This window comes from Rhineura floridana, chromosome 9 (genome assembly GCF_030035675.1).
Source record: "Rhineura floridana isolate rRhiFlo1 chromosome 9, rRhiFlo1.hap2, whole genome shotgun sequence".
Classification (NCBI taxonomy): Eukaryota; Metazoa; Chordata; class Lepidosauria; order Squamata; family Rhineuridae; genus Rhineura; species Rhineura floridana.
This window is the reverse complement of record NC_084488.1, coordinates 112,824,898-112,848,691: the sequence shown is the minus strand read 5'-3', so window position 1 is coordinate 112,848,691 and position 23,794 is coordinate 112,824,898. Positions and strand designations below refer to the sequence as shown.

The 23,794-nt window shown below is 44.0% G+C and overlaps 1 protein-coding gene across 10 annotated transcripts in view; it reads left to right on the top strand.

Moving 5' to 3' along the window:
* SEPTIN11 (septin 11) overlaps positions 1–23,794 on the top strand; it is a 104,167-nt gene extending 80,373 nt beyond the window's left edge. Inside the window, exons 10-11 of one of the 10 annotated variants that reach the window (XM_061583325.1) lie at positions 12,647–12,766; positions 20,462–23,794. In XM_061583325.1, coding sequence (XP_061439309.1) covers positions 12,647–12,728 — 82 coding nt within the window. In that variant the 3' untranslated portion in view covers positions 12,729–12,766; positions 20,462–23,794. The other 9 variants (XM_061583329.1, XM_061583332.1, XM_061583324.1 and 6 more) reach the window with 9 other exon arrangements.

The window sequence follows — 23,794 nt, the reverse complement described above, 5'->3', positions numbered from 1 at the left end:
TTTGTAGCTGGCGTATCGCTCTGTTGAACAGTGGTAGCTGGCAAACAGGAAGTGCAACAGGAAGCACCTAGTTGAAGAGGTTCTCCTTGTTGCAGAGTTCAGAGCTACAGTTACCAGCTCTGTCTTCCAAGATGCTGCTGCAAGTCCATCTGGGCTAGCAGCAATCAGGACAGGGATCCGATCCCTACCTTGAACGTGCCTGTCAGCGAGAGACCAGCGCTCTGCTTCAGAGAGCCAATTACCCACAAAAACGTTGGTGTGGAAACTCCTTTTAGTTGCACTTCTGCCAATGGAAGTTGATGCACTGAAGAGTGTCTTCATATTCATTCTGTCTGGCTGAGCTTAGTTTCTGCTGTAACTGAAACAACAGTTGTGTGACACCTTCATGATTTTTTTTTGGTGGCATAAGCTTTCATCCTCCAGAGCTCAGTTTGTCAGATGCATAATCCCTTTTCACAAATGCGACCTGCAACAAAATATTGCAGCCTGTGGTGCTGCTGTTTAGAATTTCCAGCCACTCCATTCCTCCCCACCCAACAATCATTCAGCATTCCATGGCCATCGACCATGCCAGTCTTCAGTGAAAACTGTTTTTGGATTTCTCCCCTTTAGCATCTTTTTTGGAGATTTATTTTTTGTTACTTCTACAAACTTTGGGTTTCCCTCCAAGCTTGCTGATATCTTCCCTGTTGTGCATGGATGATGCCATTTTGACTGCATAATCAACAATAGTTACATTACAGAGATATATAGAGGGGGAGAAAAACAAGATTATAAATGCTGTGGCCTAATGCCAGAGATGCAAGGGACTTCAGCAGATCTGTCAAGTTTCTGTGCAATATATCTACTTGCCAACTTCGAATAACACTTCCTGCCTCTGATGAAGTGGACTCTTGTGCATGAGAACTCATGCCACAATATAATTAAGTGTTGGTCTTAAAGTGTCACGAGATTTTTTTGTTGCTTTTGCTACAACAGACTCAACAGGGCTACCTCTCTGCTACAACTGAAGTTCTAATTTGCATTTTGTAAAATGAGCAGAATCAGGTCCATGTTGACTGCTTTAGCTTCTAACTGTTTCCCTCAAGGAGGGGGAAATGAATATGTAGGATATATTTTTTTAAAAAATGAAGGCTTCTTTGACGGAGAGATTATTTTTGAAGATGTCTTTATGTGGAAGAAACTATTTTTTTATATATCTTACTATAATCTGCTATGGTGATGGCTTGACCTAGTTAAGGAGGTCTGTCTCTAGACTTGATTGAATTGGCAGGTAAAAATTTCAATACTGAAGGCTGTTCAACCTGAAAAACTCCAACACACACTAACTAATTTTGTCTTGTGTCCTTTTGCCTTTGTTCACAAAGCCCCTTGTTCATTTTTGTTGTTATGTGCCTTCAAGTCTATTCCGACTTACGGCAACCCTATGAATCAGTGACCTCCAAGAGCATCTGTCGTGAACCACCCAGTTCAGATCTTGTAAGTTCACCCTGGTTCATAATGACCCTTTATTGTGGGACTGTTAAGGAGCTTGGACTCCAGCCAGCCAGGCACTCAGCTGTGTAAGACCCACTGAAAATGTGTGGGAGCTGGGCAGGTGTGTTCTCCCAGTCATTTCAGGCAAACGCCCTGCTGGGTTTAGATCAGGAATGGGGAGCTGAGCTGACACAGAGTATGGGGCTAAACCAGGTTTGGATGAGGAACCTGTGGTCCTCCAGATACTGTTGGACTGCGGATCCCATCATCCTGGAGCATCGCCCATGCTGGCCTGGGACTGATGGGAGTTGGAGTCTCTCAACATCTCTACAGGGCTGCAGGTTCACATCCATCCCTGATTTAGTCCCACGTATTTAGCTCTTTGTCCAGGCTCAGTTTCTAAACGGTGAGGAGTCAGAACTCAGCTCCGCTTGAGATCATTTTCTCGAACTTGGATATCCTGATTTCCTAACCCCAGATACAGGGGGCAGGCTGTGTTTCTTCATTGGCGAAGGGAAGGCAGGCTGTGTTAAGTGGCATTTCTCTACTATTATATCATATCTTCCAGGGCTGAGCCCTGGCATTGGAAGGCTTCTGGTACTGATCCCTAGCTCAGATACAGCTGTGGTTTCTACACATTGCTGTTTATGTAAGCATGATCTGACATATTACGGGACAGCACTTTCTATCTGTCAAAGTCGTTCTCCTTTTGGCTGTAAGTTAGATTTGTATTTTTACTTTGTTGTCTGAGCATGCATGTGAGATGTGCCAGTGAATTAAAAAGGGGTGCAGTAAAATCTGACCAGGTTTTCAAATTTGCAACCCCAAGCGGGCCCTAATCCTTTGCTTGCCATGAAGAGGGCTCCGCAGATACAGAATTAATGAACCGTTTTTGGGGCAGAGCTGCAGGCATGGAGGTGCACCCATCTTCTCAGAGATGTAATGCTCAGAGCTGGGGGAGGTTGAAACCTGAAAAGGACAACTCTCTGCATAAGTTAAGCTTTTCAGAAGCATCCCAAAAAGTTTTCCAGGAGACGAAACCAGAGACACACAGCAAAAAACACCAGGATCATGACTGCCAAATGGGGGCCGCAACAGCCTATGATTTTTATGAGGCCTGTTAACAGATTCCATTTTTAAAAATTTTTGCTACAATAATGGTCAGAATAATTATTCTTATAAAAGGAGGAGGGAAGGAAATATGACATTCTCAAGTTTATTTTTGTAGGTTTTGTAGTGGGTTCATAAAACCTGACATATGCATGTTTGTTACCTCTTTTTATATGTCTGGAGTTCCCCCATGTGGCTGTAGGCTGTCATTGCAGTTATAAAACTGGAGAAACGGACAGGATTTATAGATATATTAAGGGTTGCTTCGAACATGGCCAAGTTGTTTATGCTATCATGTTACAATCATAATGGGTGTCTTGCTGCATATACATGCACTGCAAAGCTGTGATTAGGCATAGCTCTCTAGTGCATGTGTACTATTCAGACGTGCAACAAAACATACGTTCCTGTTAGGACCAGGACAGGGTTGCAGGCAACTATGTCCAAATCCTGTCCTGTGATAGGTATTTTCCTACCCAGAGTTCCCACTGTCCTTTGCTGTCACTAAGTTGGTGGGTCTGGAGCTGAAATGCAGCAGCCAGAAGGCAGAGTTATGTTGAGTGTGGGCCAGCCTCCTGATGTTTATAACTGGCCTGGCCTGTCCAGAGGCTTCATTCTGCCAGCCATTTATAGGGACTAGTGCCCTTTGTGCCTCACGAGAGCTCACAGCTTTGGCAAACAAGATTCTGATGCAGATATAAATCCCCGACACTGTGTGGCCGTATTAGCACATAATGCTAAGCCAGGAACTCAAACTAGAGAAACTTGTGAGTCATCATGCACACATGCGCGCACACATAGCAACCACACACTCATGCGCCACGCACACATTCACTTATTCTCAACCCACTGTCAGCAGTTAGGCTTGAAAAAAGTGTTTTCACTTTCTCTCCCCCCCCCCCCAAAAAAAACCTGATGAGGTGATCTTCCTGGAAATCCCATCTTGGAGGACAGAAGGCTTAACTAGTGCTTCTTTCAAGATTAATACCAATGGGAAGAGAGGTGGGCAGATAGGACCCTGCAGGCACCAGGGGAGGTCTCTGCAAATGCATTTGCCCCTGCAGGCTCTATGTTGGCGACCCGTGTGCTAAGCCATAGAGTGTGGTTTATTAATACAGCCCATGCTCCTGTTTACTGTTCCCTTCCACAAGTGAGTAAACAACCATGGCCAAGCTAGCTTAGCATTGCATCTGAACCTGGGATCGTGGTTTGTTTTGTCCAAACAAACCACAATCACAGAACTGAACTGAGACCATGGTTTGTTGGCTTAGCTATTATGACTGGTTTATGTGAAACAAACCATGACTAAGCTTGTCTGTACATGGTCGTTTACCCACATGCAGAAGAGAGGAGCGACGTTGAAGGGTTCGAACTGCATGCCAGGTACGCTTTAATGAACCATGCTTTGTGGGTTGGCATTACATGTGAATGCAGCCTGTATCTGACAGCCACATGGAATGATTCACAGATGGGTTGCATGCTCTGGCCTGCAGAGAATCACTTTCTGTGCAGGTAGCCCTTTTGTGGGTGTCTCCACTCTACTTTAGGAGCTGTTGGGTGCTCAGATGTCCCTTTTTTAGGTTTTCACTTGCTGTTGAATACTTTGAAAGTAAAAGTAAGAAAGTGATTATATATATATATATATATATTTATATATATGTATGCATCTCTCACTCACTCACACTCTCACTCACTCACACACACACAAGTTGTAACATAGCCTGGATACCTGCTTTTTAAATGTTTTCTTTGGCGCTTGGATTAAATGCCCCCGTTTGCGTAGGCAAGGGTTTGGATTTCTCTTAGTAACAAAATCCAAGGTGACATGATTGCAGTGTTGTGAAAGTCCATTGACTGGAGGCAGACTAACCCTCACACTGCTGTCAGCATGACTTCCCTTTGAAACCCAGCACATTGGAATGCTCCTTTTTAATCCACATCAGGAAGTAGGCAGCTGAGGTTGCTACATGGTATGTTTGTAGGAAGGCAGAATATTTATTAACTAGCACAGGGGCAGGGATACCTGTGGCCCTCCATATGTTGAACTACAACTCCCATCATCTCTGGCCTTTGCCCATGCTTCCTGGGGCTCATGGGAACTTTAGTTCAGCAACCACTGGAGGGCCAAAGGTCTAGCATTGTCCAGGACACAACACGCTTTGCATTTTTGGGGAGGAGCAGCAATGCTTCGTGGAAGAACACACATGTTGCATGCAGAGCTTCCAGATTCAGTCTCTGTTTCAGTTCCCATCAGCCACTGTGCTGTCTGGGGCTGATGGGAGCTGAAGACCAAAACATCTGGAGAGTGCCAGGTTGGGAAAGGCTCACGTAAGACCTTGGAGACTGACTGCCGCTTGGTGTAGGGTAGGTCTATACTGGCCTAGATGAACTAGTGAATTTAGTATGCTTCATAAAACGATATATTTTCATGACAGCTCTGAGGTTGGCGCATGCAACAGCTCCCAGCAAGGAGCCGCAAACCTGGGGTGCCCCACTAAGAACATAAGAAGACCCTGCTGGGTCAGCTCAAAGACCCATCTGGTCCAGCGTCTTGTTCTCACAGTGCCAACCAGATTCCTGTGGAAAGCCCAGAAGCAGGACTTAAGCACAACAGCAATCTCCCCACTTGTGATTCCCAGCAAAACTTAGTCTGCCCCTTTCAGTTGAGGTAGAGCATGGCCGTTGCGGCTAGTCGCCATTAATAGCCTCACCCTCCATCTTTTTTCCATCTTAATCTTTTTTTAAATTGGTCCAAGTTGATGGCGACCACCACTCCATCTTGTGGGAGTGAATTCCATCGTTTGACTGTGTAAGGAAGCTCTTCCTTTCGCCTGTCCTGAGTCTTCCCGCTATACCAGGACAGGTGTGACCCTTTGGCTCCCGCTGCAGAGAAGCAAGAAATAGGAGGTTCAGGCAGGAGAGGTAGGGGGCACGCCAAAGCATCAAGAGCGCACAGATCATATCTTTAGTAGTTGACACAACTCAGTTTGTGCTTCTTGGTTTTAGTTGGCGTATGGCTTAGGAAATGCTTTTGTATGGCAGCTAAAAAACGTGTCGGCTTTACAGTAGCTACAGAATTTGACTTGGGAGAGGGAGATGTCATCAAAGGATTTGGTTCCTTAATTTTGATAGGAATTGGGTAAGAAATGGCCTGTTTCTCCTTGCAGTGTTAGAATAGTCAGTGGCTGTAGCTCAGTGGCAGAGCATCTGCCTTGCACACAGAAGGTCCCAAGTTCAATCCCCGGCATCTCCAGGTAGGGCTGGGAGAGGCTCCCTGCCTGAAACTCTGGAGAGCTGCTGCCAGTCAGTGTAGACAGTACTGAACTAGATGGACCAATGGTCTGACTCAGTATAAGACACCTCCCTAGGTTCCTGCTTTTTATTTTCCTGAAGTCATTTGGCTAGCCATTTTTGGAACAGGATGCTGGAGCAGGTGGACTGTTTGTTCTGATCCATTGGGGTTTCTACTGTTTTCTATAGGGACGAAACAGGTTAGGGACTAGGATTGGGAGCTAAGGGAGAAGAACTGAGTCTTGGGCTGATTCCTGAACTAAAAGGTGCTTAAATAACTTAAACACCAGCTTCTGTTCCTAGCAGTTCAAGTATAGTGGATCATATAACTTGAAATATTATTCCTTCCTTATAGATTTCTCATTCTTAACAAAAATCCAGAAAACTGTTGACATCAAGAATTTTTAAAAATGTGATTATTCATAAGCCGTTCTGAAATATTTTCAGAATATATCCAGACATTTATCAATAATGAAATTATTTCTGTTAGCACATAGAATTTTAATCCTGAAGTGGAGAAATTCACAAGTAAACCTGACTGCTTGATTTCTTTTATTACACCTTTGATCAGATTTGCTTTGGTGCTCAATTAATGTCCACCTACCCATCCCATATGTTTGCTTTCATAGCAATCCACCCATCAGTCATTGTTTCTCTGATATAATGATTAAATTAGAATACATTCATAGGTACTTTTGTGTGTCCACTCTTAGCCGCTCTTAGCTCCTTATGATGAATTGGCCCAAATACCCCCTTGGTTGCCATCTTGCAAAACACCCACAAGGCTTTCAGGATCACAAGCAGACATTTTTGCCCTCCACTTGCAGATGGGTGATGTTCCATGATTTGCAGTCTTCCCAAACATCACTGGAATTGGACATCTTCTGCCTGGCTGTTCTGTTGTTGTTATTAGATATGTTGGGAGGCTCCCATTCCTTTAAAAAAAACTTTCACTTAGGCCAGCCTTCCTCAGTCTGGTGCCCTACAGATGTTTTGGACTACAGGAATACCCCGCTGTACGGACCTTCACTTTAAGGACACTCGCGAGTACGGACATACTTACAGTAGCACCATTCCCCTGTTTGCGTACGCTCGCTTTGCAAGAACGGACACTTAACCTTTGGTTGTGCCCTGTTCTTTCGGTGCGTGGGGGTGGTGGAAAGAGACGCGACCGCGAATCAGCTGGGAGGCGTAATCGCAATCAGCTGGGAGGCGTAATCGCAATCAGCTGGGAGGCGCCGCGGCGCAGCAGCAGAGGCTCTAGCGCGGGGCTTTGAGGCTCCGCGTGAAGGAGAGGTGGCACAGTGGTTGCGCAAGTGAAAAAAGGTAGCGCTTCACTTTAAGTACATTTTCGGTTTAAGTACTCACTCTTGACCCATTGCGTACATTAATGCAGGGTATTTCTGTACAACAGACACCAGCCCCTTCATGTGCTGACTTAGGCTTAATGTCTTGCATTTCTTTTTTTATGTTACCAGGGTGGGTGGGAATCCTTGCACTTAGAAAACAAGCAGATCAGGGAGAAGGGTTCTGTAGGTTATCTTTCTCCCTAATGTGCTAGTTTTTCATGTGGAGAGAGTTTGCACCTCAAGCATTCAGACGAGAGATCTTCCTGGTGAAGTCCAATAAAAGTTACACCCTCTGACTGCTGCATGTGACATGGACTCTTGCAGCATGTATTCTTTTAGCTATGATTTTCAAATATGCTAGGTTTTTAATTCTGGGAGTTGTGTAGTATGTTCCTTTGATCAACATTACAAAGACCTTTTCCAAGGCACTCAGTTTCCCAATGTTTTGTGGTAGTTGTTTGTTCCTTTGCTCAAATAAGGTATTTTTTGTGCCAAATACTGTACAGTGTGCTACCCAAGGACAGCAATTTGCCAATTAACTGATATGTGCTTTCTAAATCTGCAATTAAATTGTTACACTCCAATCTGTCCAAGACGTGCATGGGCTTCCGCTGCTTGCAAAATCCTTTGCATTCATTCCAATAGAGAGAGACAATCTGCACATGCATTTCTTTGCACATGAGGCTCTGTTCAATTTTGTTTGAATGCATGGTGCATCCCATGCACAAAGGAACCATGTGCACATCTAAGGAGGGCCTGTTGCTTATTGGTGGAGCGTGTGCTTTGCATGGAGAGTGTTCCAGGTTCAAGCCCTCCTGGCATCCCCAGTTAAAACACAGTTAAAAAGCTGTGGAAAACCCTCTCCTTGAGCACTTAGCCTTGTACTCAGACCATTAGTCCATCCAGCTATTGTCTACACTGACTGGCAGCAGCTCTCCTGGGTTTCAGACAGGAGTCTCTCCTAGCCCTACCTGGAGATGCCGAGAATTAAACCTGGGGACCTTTTGCATGCAAAGCAGATACTCTGCCACTGAGTTGCAGCTATTCCCCAAGCAAATCAGCAGAGATTAGCCTTCCCCAACCTGGTGCTCTCCAGATGTTGGTGGACTCCTGATTCCCATCAGCCCCAGCCAGCATGGCCCATGGGCAGGAGTGATGGGAGTTGCCATGCATCGACATCTGGAGAGCACCAGATTGGAAGAGGCTGTGTAGACAGGTAGGCGAGCCAACGGTCTGGCAGAGGCAGCTTTTTGTGTCACTCCATGGAATCGAGCGTTAATTGGGGAAATTGATTAACTGACCAATCAAACCATGCAGTTCTGAACCTACAGGTCATCCCATTTTGTCGAAGTCCTAAATTTAAAAACGCTGTGTAGCTTTTGCTTTGTGTTTTGTGTCTTTGCTACTAAGCTTTCATGCTTTAGCACAATAAAGATCGGCATGGATTTTAAATGTTAAGGGATGATGTTCATTCCTGCTCATCCCATAACAATCCCTTTTGCACAAGCCTCTGCCACAAAACAAAAAGCTGTTACCAGCTTCTTGTTCCTCCCTGTTGTTTTAATTTTTCCCCTTTTTGAGTTGCTATCATTTCTAACATTTCTGTTCTCATTTTTGTTTTTTAATTTGCAGTTCAAGCTTCACATAAAGCCTGCCAAGTCAAAGGATGTTCCTGCATTCACCTGCTTTTGCAGTAATGAGTTTCAGCCATCTTTATTTTTTGTTTCCCTTTTAAACACAAATCCTTGCTATTAATTCATTAATAATGGGGCTGGGGGGCTGGTGTGTGTGAAGGCGGGGTCATCTGGCCTTGGGCTTTTTGTGGATATTCCTTGTTCTTCAAGAGAACGGGCATGGTCATATGGGCTCCTGCTGGGAGGAAGGGCGGGATATAAATCAAATAATAACTGAATAAAAATAAATAAAAGTATTCTTTGGAACGGGAGCCAGAACTAGATTGTAACAGTTTTAACTTGAGGCTTGTTCATGCATTACACTTGGATTCACCATTGGGCTGTGATCCAGAGATCTTCTTGAGGTATCTGAAACTTGGATTGCTTACACACAGTGGGATTTCTGCTGAACCTTTTTTTTTCTTTTTGAATGGCAAACTCCCTGCCCACCTCTGCATCAGTGCACTTCATAGTCAGGCCACCATCCAGCCACCATTAAACTTTTTACAGTCCCAGTGATTTTAATGGAACTTTTAAGCACATATCTGAGTTTTTCTCCCTTTGTAATCAATGGGATTTTTAAAAGTGTAAAGGTCATGCCTTGATTTTCCTCCAGAATACGTTTAGTGCTATTTAACTTAAAATATTAATAATAATTAAAGTCACACTGCACATGTGGATGGCTGTGTGGTTTTCTGGATTAGGGCTAAGATCTTTTTTTTAAAAACTGCATCATTTGTAGGGATGGGGGAGGGTTCTAACCACCATGATTGGGAATTTTAACTATGTACAGTACATTCCATTTATACTGAACTAGCTTACAGTGGCTATCTTTTTGTACAATCCCTCCCCACCCCATAACAGATTTCTAGAGCTAGCAATAATGGAGGCAATTCCAGTCCAGTAGTGGACAGGAATGCACAGCTGTATGAATGATACGATAAAAATGATGACGGTGAGGAGCCAGCAGAGGACTATAGGATTTCTCTGGAGATATCCATGAATAGTTCTATCCAAGTGGTAGCCAACATTGTACTTGAACACTGGCCATAAAGGCTGGGGCTGATGGGAATTGTAGTCCAAAGCATGGTGTTGCTATTCCTGCTTTATCACAAGCATAACCTTATTGTAGCTGCAGAGAAGGTTGGGTCAGACTGGGATTCAGTTAGGGTTGCCAGATCCTGACCTGCTGTGTCTGCCTGTCACTTTAAGAGCCCTGGAGGCAGGCTGTTGTAAGCAGGGATCCTATTTGGGTCCTACAGTGGGCAGAATAAATGCTGCGCAAAGGACCATTGGAGCACCATTGCCTCATGCTCTTTTGTTGCTTCCAGACTCCAAGAAAGAGAAAGGCCACCCTGAATATTATTTTTACGTGACCTGCTACCAGGGGGAGTGCCAGAGGGTTGATGGAATTTGGCATCTGCCAGGGCCCAGATCTTTTAAAAGGCACTCCCAGTGAGAGTCTGTGCTACCATCTTGGGTTTTGCTTGCTGCATGCCCTGGCCTGGCCACTGGAGGCAGTGCACACTGTCTCTGGACCTTGCAGAGTTCCGTGTGAGAATCCTATGTAGTCACAAAGGCTTGTCAGGTGTTTGATATAAATTTAAATGAATAAATAAATGCCTACCCCATTCCAAGACACCACTGGAGCCCACGGAAATGCCTGGAGATTTGCCCCCCCCCAAAAAAGGAGGGGGAGTCAGCTCAGCTTACTCTCAAAGGGTTTGATTGCCCTACCCTTATCCCATCTTACAGCAGCAGTGTAAGATATCCTGTGGGGCCACCTGTGTAGCAAACAGCTACTGTCAAGTAAGGCTCTCCCATCCTGACACAAAAGGATCCCTGTTGTCTTCTAAACCCACAGGTTCCACTTGGTCTAGGGATTCTTCCAGAAATAATTTGCAAGCTCCTGGAAGCCCTGCAGCCCGAGGAGATGTTGCATCCCATTTACTGGCCTTGCATGGCTCTCCATGTGCATGATGGCTTTTGTATCTTCCTGGGCACTGTTAACTTTGCCCTGCCCTTTTTAACGTGCCCCCAAGAGGTTTTGATCTCTCTTTTAACCAATCTTCTCTGCAAACGTGATGTAGCTAACATATTCGGCATGTGTCCAAACCAGAGCTGCACATTTTTGATTGATGGAGGATATTCTACCACAAATGTCTGGACAGAGAGAAGCCACAGAGGCACCAGATAGCACACGAGAAACATCCATGGAATGTTAATAAGCTTCCCAACGTCAAGGAATTGCTGAAGGAGAAATGGCAAAATTAAATCTATTCCTTTACAGCTCAACCTTATGAATGAGGAATTGTTCTTGCAACTTGTTAAATTAATAGTACTGTGTATCTTCCTACATTCATGCAAGAGTAGGAGCTTGGCATAAAAGATTCAGCTTTCATTTATCAGTTCCTAGAAGTGTATAGTAACTCCAGATAACCTAAGGGTCTTAGCATCCCATGCTCCCACATGGTCTTCTATTTTAAAATTACTGAAGTGGAGCGAGGTGCCACCATGGGGGGGGGGAGGCTACCATGTTGATCCTATAACGTAAGAACCAGCCCTCAGACTCTGCCCCATTTGTCCAACCACGGTTAACTGCTGACCATTGGAAAAGTTCTGATCGGGGGCAGGACTTGAGGATTGCTGCTGCAACGGCTGGCTTTGTCTGACTCCTAGCTGAGCAACTCAAACATCTGGGAAACGAGTTAGGCCGAGTGAGGGAGGCACTGTCAGGCTACGATCATAGGTGCCTGCCTGAGAGCCTTTTCACACAATTTTAGGTGTATGCCTGATTTTTGTTAGTTCACTTTGAAGTGTACACCTAAATATGTAAATTGTGATGTTGAAAAATGGGCATTTGGAAGCACACACATATCATCAAACTCATTGGGATGCCAAAAATGGGCGCAGCTCCCTGCTGAATGTGCACATGAGTAGGCTTGTTCACGGCTATCAGGATCTACAAAACAAAAGCGTACAAGTAGAAAGTAAATGTAGTGGGAATATGTGAGGGTTTAGTATTGTGCACAATTTAGAGCAGCCTTTGCAATCCTGGTACCCTGCAGATGTTTTGGACTCCAACTCCTATCAGTCCCAGCCAGCACATGATAAGGCTGATGGGAGTTAAAGTCCAAAACATCTGGAGAGCACTTGGTTGGCAAAGGCTGGCCTAGAGAAAAGTTAGATGGTTCCTACATCCTGATGTTCTGTGAAGAGAAGGTGTTAAAACAAGATTTCTGATAAGTTTCAATAACATCTCACCTGCCAGGGAAAAGGTAAAGGTGACAAGTGATGTGCAGTCCATCCAATCTTATGTGACTAAGGCCGAGCAGGGGGCAGAAGAAAGGTGCCTTTCAATTCCCAGGGACTTTCAGATAAATTCTTATCTCAATGGCGCATCTCCATGAAACTGGCCTAGCCATCGTGGCCTCCCTCACCTCCAGGGAACTTTGGAAGATGTTGCTTGTAGTGTCAGCACCCTTGTTAAAAATACATTTCCTACATCTCTTGGACAGCAAGTGGAGCCCTGACAGTTAAATAAGTTTTAAACTTGTAGTGCAGATGTCGGGGAAGACAACCTTTCTCGTTAAGATTATGTTTACTTTTAACACTTTAAAATGGTATGTGCCAGCCAGGACAGATGTTTGAATGAAATCTCACCTGTTATGGATCTCCTCTTCCTTCTCTCTCCCTCCCTCCCGAAACTGACTGAAGTATTTGTTTGTATTTTTCTGTGCTGGACAGAATCTTTTCCTTTGTGATACATTCCAAGAGATGGCGAGCCCTGTTTACCTTCTGCCTCCCGGATCTCTTTCTCTTCTGCTGATGTACAGTACTACCAATTTCCCTTCTGCTCCTGGCTAGGTAGTCTCTGTTTCTTACCTTTTTTCAAAAAAAGCACTCTTTGAAATGACACTCGTCACTAAAGTCTCTGTCCTTTCACTTTCCAACCCTGCCTGCTTCTGCTAAACCACCAAGTTTTTCCCCCCTGTTCCTTTACCCCTCTCCTTTGCTCTTAATTAACAAAAACAGCTATTATCTGTGAGGGGAATTGACCCTTCACTGTCTAAGCATGGTTCTTAGCAATGCAGGAAGCATGTTCACACATTGCATTGTACACCTGTACAAGCTGTCTCCACCCACATTCAAGTGTTTGTGTGAAAGAATGTACACTTGTTGATTTGTTCAGCTCAGCCATTGTGTACACGGACTGTGTACTCGTTGAACATTACATGTAATTGTACGACTGTACAGCTCAGCTGTGTGTGTACACAGGTTGTATACTTGTTGAATGTGATGTGTGAGCACCCCTAGCAGGGTGGCTTAAACCTGCCCAAATGGAGAGAAATCAGCAAAAGATCGAATTGGTTTTGCGCTATGCAGTAATGCAAATATGGCAGCTGATGGAAGGGGCCCCAGCTAAGCAAGCCAGATAAAAAATAGCAAATCCATGCAGTTAACCTTCAATCTCTCTTGGCCTTAAACAGAAGGAGCCAGTTTCCTAACCATACGCTGCCGCAGCTTAATTGTGCAAGTATATGTTCAAGTTTTCCGAAGCTTGAATGCTTGTGTGGTGTGCTTGCACCAGCCATGTCTCTGTGTCCTATTTTTAATTGGCTTTTGTCCCTGGTTCATTTGTTAAGGTTTTTATTTGTTCCCCCTACTTTGTTTAAGAAAACCCCTCTGAGAAATAACTCAGGATGTTTTCCTAGTTTACACCCAATCCCCTCAGAGATGTGGGCAACTGTCTGCCAAATGTTAACTATTGCGTGCGTGCATGCGTGTGTGTGTGTAAAACGTTTTGGCCTACCAGTCATCTGTGATGACCTGTCAAGGAGGAAAGAGAACTTGACTACACTTCTACATCTTACCAGAAATCAAAACAGGGTAATAAAGTTCTTCTTCCAGGTTGGTAAGGAGACAATGCAGACAACTGACTTGCCAAGCTCTTGACAGCCTTGCAGATAAGCCAACATGCCCATGCTGTCAATGTTGGGCATTGTGGCACATCGGCTGCCTGACCCCCCTCCCCCCCCAAATTCCCCACCTGATTGACTTTCCAAAAGCCTCCCTATCTGATCGCCTGGAGGCAGTTCTTAGTCACTGCAGGTGAGTAGGCATCTGGCTAATGTGCCAAACCTGGTAAGTTAAATGTTAGTCAAGAATCTTGTCAATTTCCAGTGGTCAATATAGTTCTATTCAGATATTTCGTGGGCTAGTGTTGCAATTTAAGCGGCAGAGGAACAGGTGAAGCTCTTCCCACCCTCCATGCCCCTAAAGCTAGGGGTGTTGAACATTTTTCAGCCCAAGGTCCACTTTCCCTTCTGGGCAGCCTTCCAAGGGCCACATGCCAGTGGTGAGTGGGACCAGAGGCAAAAGCGGGCAAAGCAACCAATGTAAATTTTACCTTTGTCCAGTAGTCTGGTTTCTACACACTCACACCCCTCTGTCCTCATCCAGACAAGCAAGAGGCATTATCAAGAGTTCAAAGACACATTCTAGCTAAGCAAAAACACTCGAGGTGTAAAGCAAGGGCCAGTGAGAGGCCAGTGAGAGGCAGCATCTGGTTGGCCACTGTGAGAACAGGATGCTGAACTAGATGAACCACTGGCCTGATCCAGAAGGCTCTTCTTATGTTCTTATGAGTAAAGTTCACCAACCCCCAGTCATCATAAAATCAGCCCAGTTCAACTTTGCGCTTACTAGTGCAGGCTGAATTTGGATAATCTGCAACATCCATCAAGTAGGATGTAGGGTTCTTTCTCTGGAGAATGTGTGTGCCCCCAGTGCTTGTGGGTTTCAACAGAACAAACTGGGAGTGGTTTAAAGAAAGTGCCTGAGAGCTATGAGGGCAAAAATGAAAGACAGTGCCCAGGTGCATGCATGGAGCTCCCCAAAGGCTAAGCTATTTGCAGCCTAGGTCTAGATGTTGCTACCGATCTCTGATGGAAACCTCTTTGCCAGATGCATTCTGTCTTTAGCATTCCTTTCCTTTTAAATACTTTTTTTCCTCCCTAGCCCATTATTCTGGGGGTGGGGTGGGGAATAACATCTGTTCTTGGAAAAATTTAAGATCTCCCCCCCCCGTTACTCTGCTCTCCCCTCCCCCTCTAGAAAACCCCATAAATATTTGTTGATGTGCACTCTGATTTGACTCTTTGCACCTTTTTTAAAATACACCCTTTCAGTGTCTTAAAGCAAAGAGTCTTTATGGCACCTTATAGACTAACAAGTTTTATTCAGGCATATGCTTTTGTGGACTCTAAGTTCACTTCATTAGTTACTTGTAGATACTGGTTGTATGTGAACGTGGATGCACATTTGAATGCATGTCCAAGTTCAGTACAATACAGTAGACAACATCCACATCCGATGCACATTCCATTGTATATTTGGATGCACGTAGGATTTGTGTTTTGGCTCCTGATCCAGCAAGAGATGCCTGCATGGCAGCCAGGTTACCTGCATGGATCCCCTTAGCTCAGGGATGGGGCTCTTCTGACTTTCCAGACATTGCTGGACTCCCAACTCCCATCAGCCCCAGCCAGAGTGTCCAGTGGTCAGGGATGATGGGAGTTGTAGTCCAAGAACATCTGGAAGGCCTCAGATTCCTCTTCCCTGCCTCAAGGAGCTAATTAATTGCCAGAGAGCCAGGATCTCGCCCTACTTTAGCCACTCCCTGGACCATGTTTAACTTGCTGTCTGTTGCACTTGCTTTTCCTTTCTGTATCTATGCCTTTCTTCACAGTAATCCTTGGCTCTGCACGGAATAATGCCTCTCCTCAAAGCTTTTTGGATGTGCTTTCACCTTTGCATGTAAGTATAGCTGCGCAAGACCATTCTGCCTACCTTTTGGAGTCAACTGAGAGGGCTTGTTTTGCAAACGGGTGTGCTTGTGGTAAGCAGGGGTGCAGAGAAGTTCACATACTCTGTTAGCTAAATAGCAATTGGGCCGTGCAGTCAAAAGGGATTAACAAGCAGATCCTAAACACACTCACTCCAGTCCAGCAACGGTTAGTAGAACTTAGCTTTCTTTTTGATCAACGGCACAGTTTAGTTACAAATAACTTTCCAAGGGGAATTAATTGCTTTGCTGCTGGAGTCTCTGTGTGTTGAGTCAGAAATTCTGTTCAGTTCATCTGAAGTTACTTCCAAGTAAGTGTACATAGGCTTGCAGCCTAAGGTGGTAGTACTGTACATGTTTGTGAGGTAATCATTGGAGGATGGACTTCTAAGTAAAGATGTTTAGGATTGTTCTATGAATCTGATTTCCAGAATGTTTCATTAAGAGACCATTGGAACATACTGCCAAGTAAAAAATGTTTAGGATTCCAGGGGTGAACGCTTCGTTCACTGTCAGTGGGGATGGTTATCCAGGAATGCGCTAATCCTCCGACTTGGTTTGGAGGTGGGGCTGTGCAAACCTTATTTTTATATTTTCCTCCAGTGGGAGGAGGGCCCTGCAAAACCTGCCCCCCCCCCGCTTCAAAGCAACAGGGCTTTCTTGTTGCTTCCAGCTCTGAACTTTTTTGTTGTTGCTGTGCTAGCAAGAGCCCCCCTTCGACATTGTATGTATCTATCAGCTTAAGCAATTCAAACACCTCTGTTTTATTGGTAGATTCTGAACTCCCTCTAGAAAAATCACATTTTAAAGATGAAAGCCTCATTTTTAATATGCATGTTTATCTATTTTCTACTTTATCTGTGTTTTAATAATGTATTAATAACCTGCCTAGAAACAGTTGGGCTATTGTTTCCAGACAATTTACTGGAGCAGTGCAACTGTCCACTTAGCTTAGTATTCTGTCTTTGAAATTAATGGCTGGAGAAGTAATGACGAACCCTTGTGTAAGCCCTAAATCTTGTATTTGGCCAGTTCTAATAGGGTTTAGGCAGAAAAGTTCAAATTGCTGAGAAATTCGCCATTCACTTATTTTTGTCAGAAGTGTTTGGTATAAAAAAGGAGCAGGAAAATAAGACTCAAACGTCTATCCAACTTTTTTTTGGCTAAACACATGAAATGTCATTGATGTGTTATTCCAAGTTCTGAGCGTTGTACCTGAGGTTTTTGTTTTGTTTTTTTACGAAACTGACATATAGAGAAAGAGACTGGAGGCAGGTCGGTAGTATCCTCTAAAATCTTCATGTTGCTTCATAGAAAGGCAAGCTTGAAAAGTGTGATTGGTATTAATGAAGAGTAAGGTTTTGAAAAGCACTCCGCGTTGCCCTGTCTGCTTCTGTTGCAGCTAGTGGGGAAATGCCAGTTGGATAAATCGTGCCTTCAGAATCATGAATATTAAAAAGTTAGAATAACATGTGCCCCACCCATTGCAAGTTCATCTTGCTGGCTTGCTTGCTTCATTCTCGTGGGTGGTTTCAGATCGCAGGCACCACATGGTGGCTGCTTCCATTGGGAAGGTTGGTTGCCTGTCACGGTCTATCACACCTCACGTTGGGGTTGACCAAAAATGTGGGGTAAGGTCAGCTTTCTATTGGCAATCATGACAGGCAATCAGTTTCTGATGTAAAAATATGCTATTTGATGGTGAGATTATAGGTTGGCAACCTGCCATTTCAAAATGCCCCCATGGTTCCCCTGTTAAGCATGAGTATAAGCAAGTGAAGGCCCAGTTACTGCCTTCCTCCTAAATCCCCTTCTCAAAAGGTATTAGCGCATCATCTCAGTCCCCCCAGGTGCTAGAATGTGGAATGAATGCCATTCTCCAAGCATGGAGGTATCCAGGGAGGGCAACTCCTGAAGATCACATCATCTTTTTAAATGTGACGGAAGTGGCTTGCACACAGATTAGCTGCTTTCAAAGGAATTTGTTTCTAGGGCAGTGAATACATGTTCAGATTGCTCCCATTACACTTTTGAAAAGTTCAGTCTGCAGTCATCCTCAAGAAGGAACTGGACCTGTGGAAGGTAGGAAAAGAATAAAGGGGGGGCGGAAGCTAGTGCCAAATATAAGGGAGCAAAGGCAGAGCCTTAACCTAGTGCTGAATCTGGAATTCTACAAAATATGTTGTGGGTCTTGTGCTGACCTTGAATGTGATCTGTGCAACAATCACTCAACTGCAAAGGCTAGTTATGAACTCCGAGACATTTCCATATTAATGGGATCCCATAAACACCCTCCAGGAGGCATGAACTTTAGCTACTTTGGTGATCTCAAAATTAGGTTCATGGGCAAATAAGCAGTGGGGGCTGGGGGCTCCATGTCAGTGGGGCAGTGGAATCTGCTCTGGGTTTTTGGTGGGACACTTTGAAAGCTCAGCCAAAATGCTGGAGTGGACTCCATTGCTCCCACTGACATGGAGCTACTAGCCACCACTGCAAATAAGCACTTGGAACAAGCTATACAAGGCACATTTCGAGCAAGAATGCCAGTGTTAGGGTGATAGTACATGGTTGTTTCAGACAGATGCACCTACGCTGGTTCACACTTTCACCTTAATGTGCATGGTACACTGTGTATTGCACTGCTAAAGCCACAACATTACCTTTTGACTGCCTAGAATGCTTGCTTGCTTAGCTTGTTATGGGGTAGATGCTTATTTTTCTTATAATGCAAAGTGAGTCCTATTTAACAGGCAGCCACACACGTAAATAAAGCCAAAGCTTGCAAACTGGAGCCATTTCATCCCAGACACCTCAGTTCAGTGATTTTCTGTGTGTGCAGGAGCTCCAGTATGCTCATGGAGCCCCCCCCTTCCAAGAGATGCCCTATTTGTTTCAATAGGAAAGATACATCCCATTAAAAGGTCTTTTCTCCACTGCCATAAACAGGGAAACGCACATGGGTAAGAGCTCACTGTGGGGCTCTAAACAAGGGCAAGTGTGTTCACTAAGGCTAAAAATCAAGTATCTGTCTTAGTTGGGTTGTCAATCAGCTTATAAATGTTTTGTGTTGCTATGTGACAAACTGACATACATGTTGTGAGCATTTATTATACCTTATCCTTATGAGTTGTGTCTTTCTGACTTGCATTTCATTGAAGTCAGGCTGTAATCTTTCACCGTATCTTGCATCAAAAGGAGATGAAAAAAACAGGGTTGTGTTTACAGTAATGTCATATCTACAGCTGTCTGGCTAGAGGCTGACAGTGTCATCTTGAAGCATAGATGAAGCGTTCTGTGTTTATCTCTCCCTGTCCCCCTTTAATTGATAATGAACTGTGAACAGCTGTAGGAATATGTTGATTGTATACGTCTGTTTTGTGGGATTTTGTGTATTTTTTTTTTTAATTGCTGACTGCCTTAAAACTTTTTAGGTGTAGCTTCTTCTATTACCTTCCTGTTTTGAAAGTATCTTATGTTTTTACCAGAATGACTTTGTAACCGACTTACAGTGTTAATATAGCATTATATATGTTGTGTATCCACCCATTAGACTTTTGTTAACACTTTTCAAATGTCAAAAAATTGTTTCATTTTTTTCCACGTACACCACTAATGGGTATCTTTGTGCATTTGACAGACATGATTTTTGTTTTGTTTTGTATATGTTCTTGAATGTTCACTTCCTGAGAGTCTGAACACACAAAAATGGGAAGGAGAAAATACATTTTTTTAAAAAACAACCACCCCCAAACATATTTTTGTGGCCTCCATTTTTTATCTATTTTGGTTTGTCACTTGATGTTTCTGTAAGCTGGGAGGAAGGGAGGGCCATTTGAGTCCTGTGAGTTTGCAGCATTTAGGGTTGTTTTTTCCTCCCATAGTCGCTTTGTAACATACACCCTTCCCTTGTTTTGTTTTGCTCTCCAGTTTTTGAGGCCATCCACAGATCATTGAACACAGTCGCAGCCATGTTAAAAATGTTCATTCTCTGCTCTCTTACTCCGCTAATAGCATCTTGGCAAGGTCCAAACCTCTTTGTGCTTCACTCTCGCATGTTTCTGCCTCTATATACTCAGATCTGCATTTGGCATTTCTGCATTCAGCACAAAAGGGGAAATAGGTACCTGGCACAGACGTACCATTCTGTGGTACGTTCTGGACTTTAGCTTAGAACGTGATAGGTTTCCCTGCCTGTATAGCAGTGGGAGGGTGCTTGAAGGCAGGTGGTGCCTGGTGAAATTTTGGCAGCCTGGGGTGGGGCTCCAGGGCTGTAAATAGCAAAGTAGTTCACAAGGACTTGTGACTGTCCAACCGAACCTCCCCTCCCTCTCCTCTCCCTGTCTGCTCCCTAAATCTGTTCTGGGGGTTCTCCCAACTCTCTGGAGGGGAAGGAGAAGTTCTGTTGCACAAACGGCGCTACTTGGTTGGATACCACCGTCACTATTGAGAATAGCTGTTTCTCCCTCCCCCTAGAGGAGCGGAATAAATTGTTTATAAAACATGCTCATCATCATCATCATCATAAGATTCCAAGTGGATTCTTTGGGTGGAGAATTTTGATTTGGCAAAAGATGCAGATGCCAATCAGCCCCCTTCCTTTTTCACCTTTCCCTCACAGTTTACTTTTTTAACAGACAGTTGTTGTTGTTGTGTGTTTTTTCTTTTTTCCCCCTTTTTGGATTCTGAACCTTTCTCTCTCTCTCTCTTCTCTGTAGCTTCTTCTTTATGTAGCTGTCAGTCACCTTGCCAAGTTCCACTTCCCTCTCTCCTAATGGACAGTAGCGCCTTAGAAGAGCCGGCAGGGCATGCCACACACACCCCATGGGGAGACGAGTTACCTCATTCTTCCACCACCTCCGCCTTTCTGTCTTTTTTGAAAACTGTGACTCGCTGCAATGCGCGCGTGTGTGTGTGTGTTTGTGTGTCTTTTTCGAGTGTCAGTCCACTTACTGCTGGCAACCGTTCTTGACTTTTCACACTGCCTAGGCACAAGGTGGCAGAGAGAACTTGGATGATATCCAAGATGTTGCACTGGGAATTTTCTTCTTCCTTTCCTTTTGGCATGAGAACAAGGAACTCATGGACTGCAAAAGTGTATGTGTGTCTGAGAGAGAGAAGTGTGTTTGTGTGTGTGTATGCAAAATCCAGAGATGGTTGCTCAAGTGTTGAAACCCTACACAGACCTAGCACTGAATTTAACTCTCTCCAGGAGATACCGTAAAATGGTTACTCTGAAAGCCATATGAACTCACAAGAGTTCCCAGTATTTGTCTCTATAATACTCCGTAAATTTAGGGTGGGGGCAAAAACCCTGTCCAAGCATATCCAAACTTAAGGAAGGAACCATCTGTTTTGTTTCAGATCATAACCTGCTTTTAAGCAAGTTTGATCAGCATGGGCTCCCTCCCGTAGAATTGTGGCTACTGTAGCTTTGGAAAGGTATTGGGAACACTTGTTTATTTGCTAGCCTCCTCTTGGCACATTCCACAGCAGCAGACTCAGGTTTGGCAGTGCAGGTGCACTTGGCAAGGAACTGCCACTCATCCTGGCTCTTGGGAGGGTGTACCTTGTGTATGACGACACATTTGTCTCATGCACACATTATATTTTTAGGTGTATGCTTGATGCTTTTTTAAAGTGTAACACTTAAAATGTAATGAATAAAAGTGGTCTGAGAATAAAAATTCCCAGAGATTTCTTCTGGGACAGTTCAACCATATTCCTTTATTTTCAAACTGGCCCAGCATTTAAAAAATAAAATGGGAAGGTCATCAAGTGCTGTTTGCAATCTTCCCAGTTCAAGAGATGGACAGGCTACAGACTTGTCTGTACAGTAGCTCTCAAACACCTGTGGTTTTGGTTCAGAGGACTCTGAACTTCCATTGGATCTTGTAGCCTCCTCTATTAAGGCCATTGCTAGGTTAGAATGGAACAAAACTCTGGGTACTATTGTGAGATCAAGCCCAATTATGTCTACGATTGTGTGTACTCTTATGATTCTATGTGAAGCACAGGAAAAACACTGGTTTTGGTACTGGGAGCAGAATTCAGCGTCCTGAGACACTTTTTGAAAAAAAGGAAATTAAACAGGTTTCTTGTCCTTACGGCTACAACTAGGACAGACTTGAAAGCATATGTAAAATCTTGAAAGACAGAGGAATGCTAAGGAGAGTTTCTACTGCAAAGGTGTTTGCCCTTCCCAATGACTAATAAAGGTGGTATAAGATAACTTGCACCAGTTGCAGGATTTTGATTTTTGTGAATTGAAGTTCAGAGTACACAAAACTCTGCTTAAGTCCCATTTAAATAAGAGCTTTGACATTTAGTAGACTAACCAATTCTAAAGGTGTTAAATAATTAAAAATGGGCCCATGATTGATTGGGCACTAGATTCTTAAATTTACATTTATTTATTTGAAAATGTTATTGATTCACATTTGAAACAAAGAGTTTTACAAAATCAAAACATAAGATGATAAAAATAATACAAAATACTATTCTGCTGTTTCACAAAACTGACAGTAGGCCTGGATAGGATTATCCCTCTAGGAAGGCTGTCTGAACAACAATACCTTCAGTAGGTGTTGTATCCAGCTCCCAATCTCTTAAGGGCCCTATATACTAACACCAAACCCTTCCGCTTGGCCTGTTAGCATTCTGGTAGCCAATGCAGATCCATTAATGCAGGTGTTACCCGGTGGTGTCAGGTTGTTCCAGTTCACTGCCACATCCTGCACCAGATTCAGCTTCCAGGCCATCTTGCAGGCGACCCCACATGGAGTGCACTGCAGTAGAGGGCAGCTGAACTTCAAGTGACAAAGATGGATCCTGGAGTACCCCCAGACTACGTACCTGCTCCTTGAAGGGAGTGCAACACCATTTACAACAGAACAGTTAACTGATGGGAACCACCCACCTGCATCACCTGCCAGGATTCAGACTCAGTTTATTGGCCCACGTTAGCTAACATCCCCCCCCCATCACCACCATTTGATACTATCTCATTTTGAGGTGGCCTTTTCACACTAGGCAGTGGTAAATGGGCTTGCCACTGTGTAAATATACTCCATAAGGGGGCTGGAGCCACAGCTAATCCTGATGTCTTAACCGGTTTGTGTTTGTGATGCACCTATCTGTAGAGACAAGTTGTTCCCATTTTGACATCTTGCAAGTGTCCACTTAACATCTTTAGTAAGGATCTTTTTTTAAAATAAATAAATGAAAAACACCTGCAGACATTGGCCCTTATTTTCCAGGCGATCTTGGAATAAGCTGGATTTCATTTGCAAACTCTTTTATATGTGTTGTCATTGGGAGAGTTCTTTCTCACCGGCCTTGTTTAACTTGTGCCGAGAACCCTTGTAGCCTTTCCATGTTTTATGTTTGCTTAATGGTTTCCTGCCAGCTCTGTAGGGGACATACGCAAAAAACAATTCAACCTTATGAGTGGATGGACTAAAGTCTGGAACGTGCCAAACTCTTGCTAGCAAGGTAAGCATGGAGCAATGATGTATTAACGTTGTTTGGTGGGTCTGTTAAGCGTGATCTGCTTTCTGTGTTTGTGTTAGAGGAATTTCATATGGGATGCCATATGGTGGTGATCACCTTATCACAAATCTCTGCCTAATATATAAAACACACTGCTGTGTTCCTACAACTTGTATTGCCCTCTCTAAGGGCCAATTCACGCATTACACTTTTAGGTGTATGTGTGCAAACACCATGCATCACACAGGTATATTTGTTGGGGGCCTCTCATTGACAGCAGCCCCCTGCTCAATGTACACTGACCGTTCCCAGATTTCCTTCTGTGTAATGTGTGAAATGGCCCTAACCCCTTTCTCTTTTTAGACTACATGTCGACACAGCTATCTTTTGAATGTACTGTTAGTGGAATATTCAAGCACACGTTTTGGGGGAAAGAGTGGCTTAATTACTTGTGCTTCTCAAGGGATACATCTTCCAAGAATTCCTAAACTGATCTATTGAGTTTGTGCAAGTTTTTGTGCAAGTTGTATGCAAATAAAACACAAACTGGCCTTGCAAAT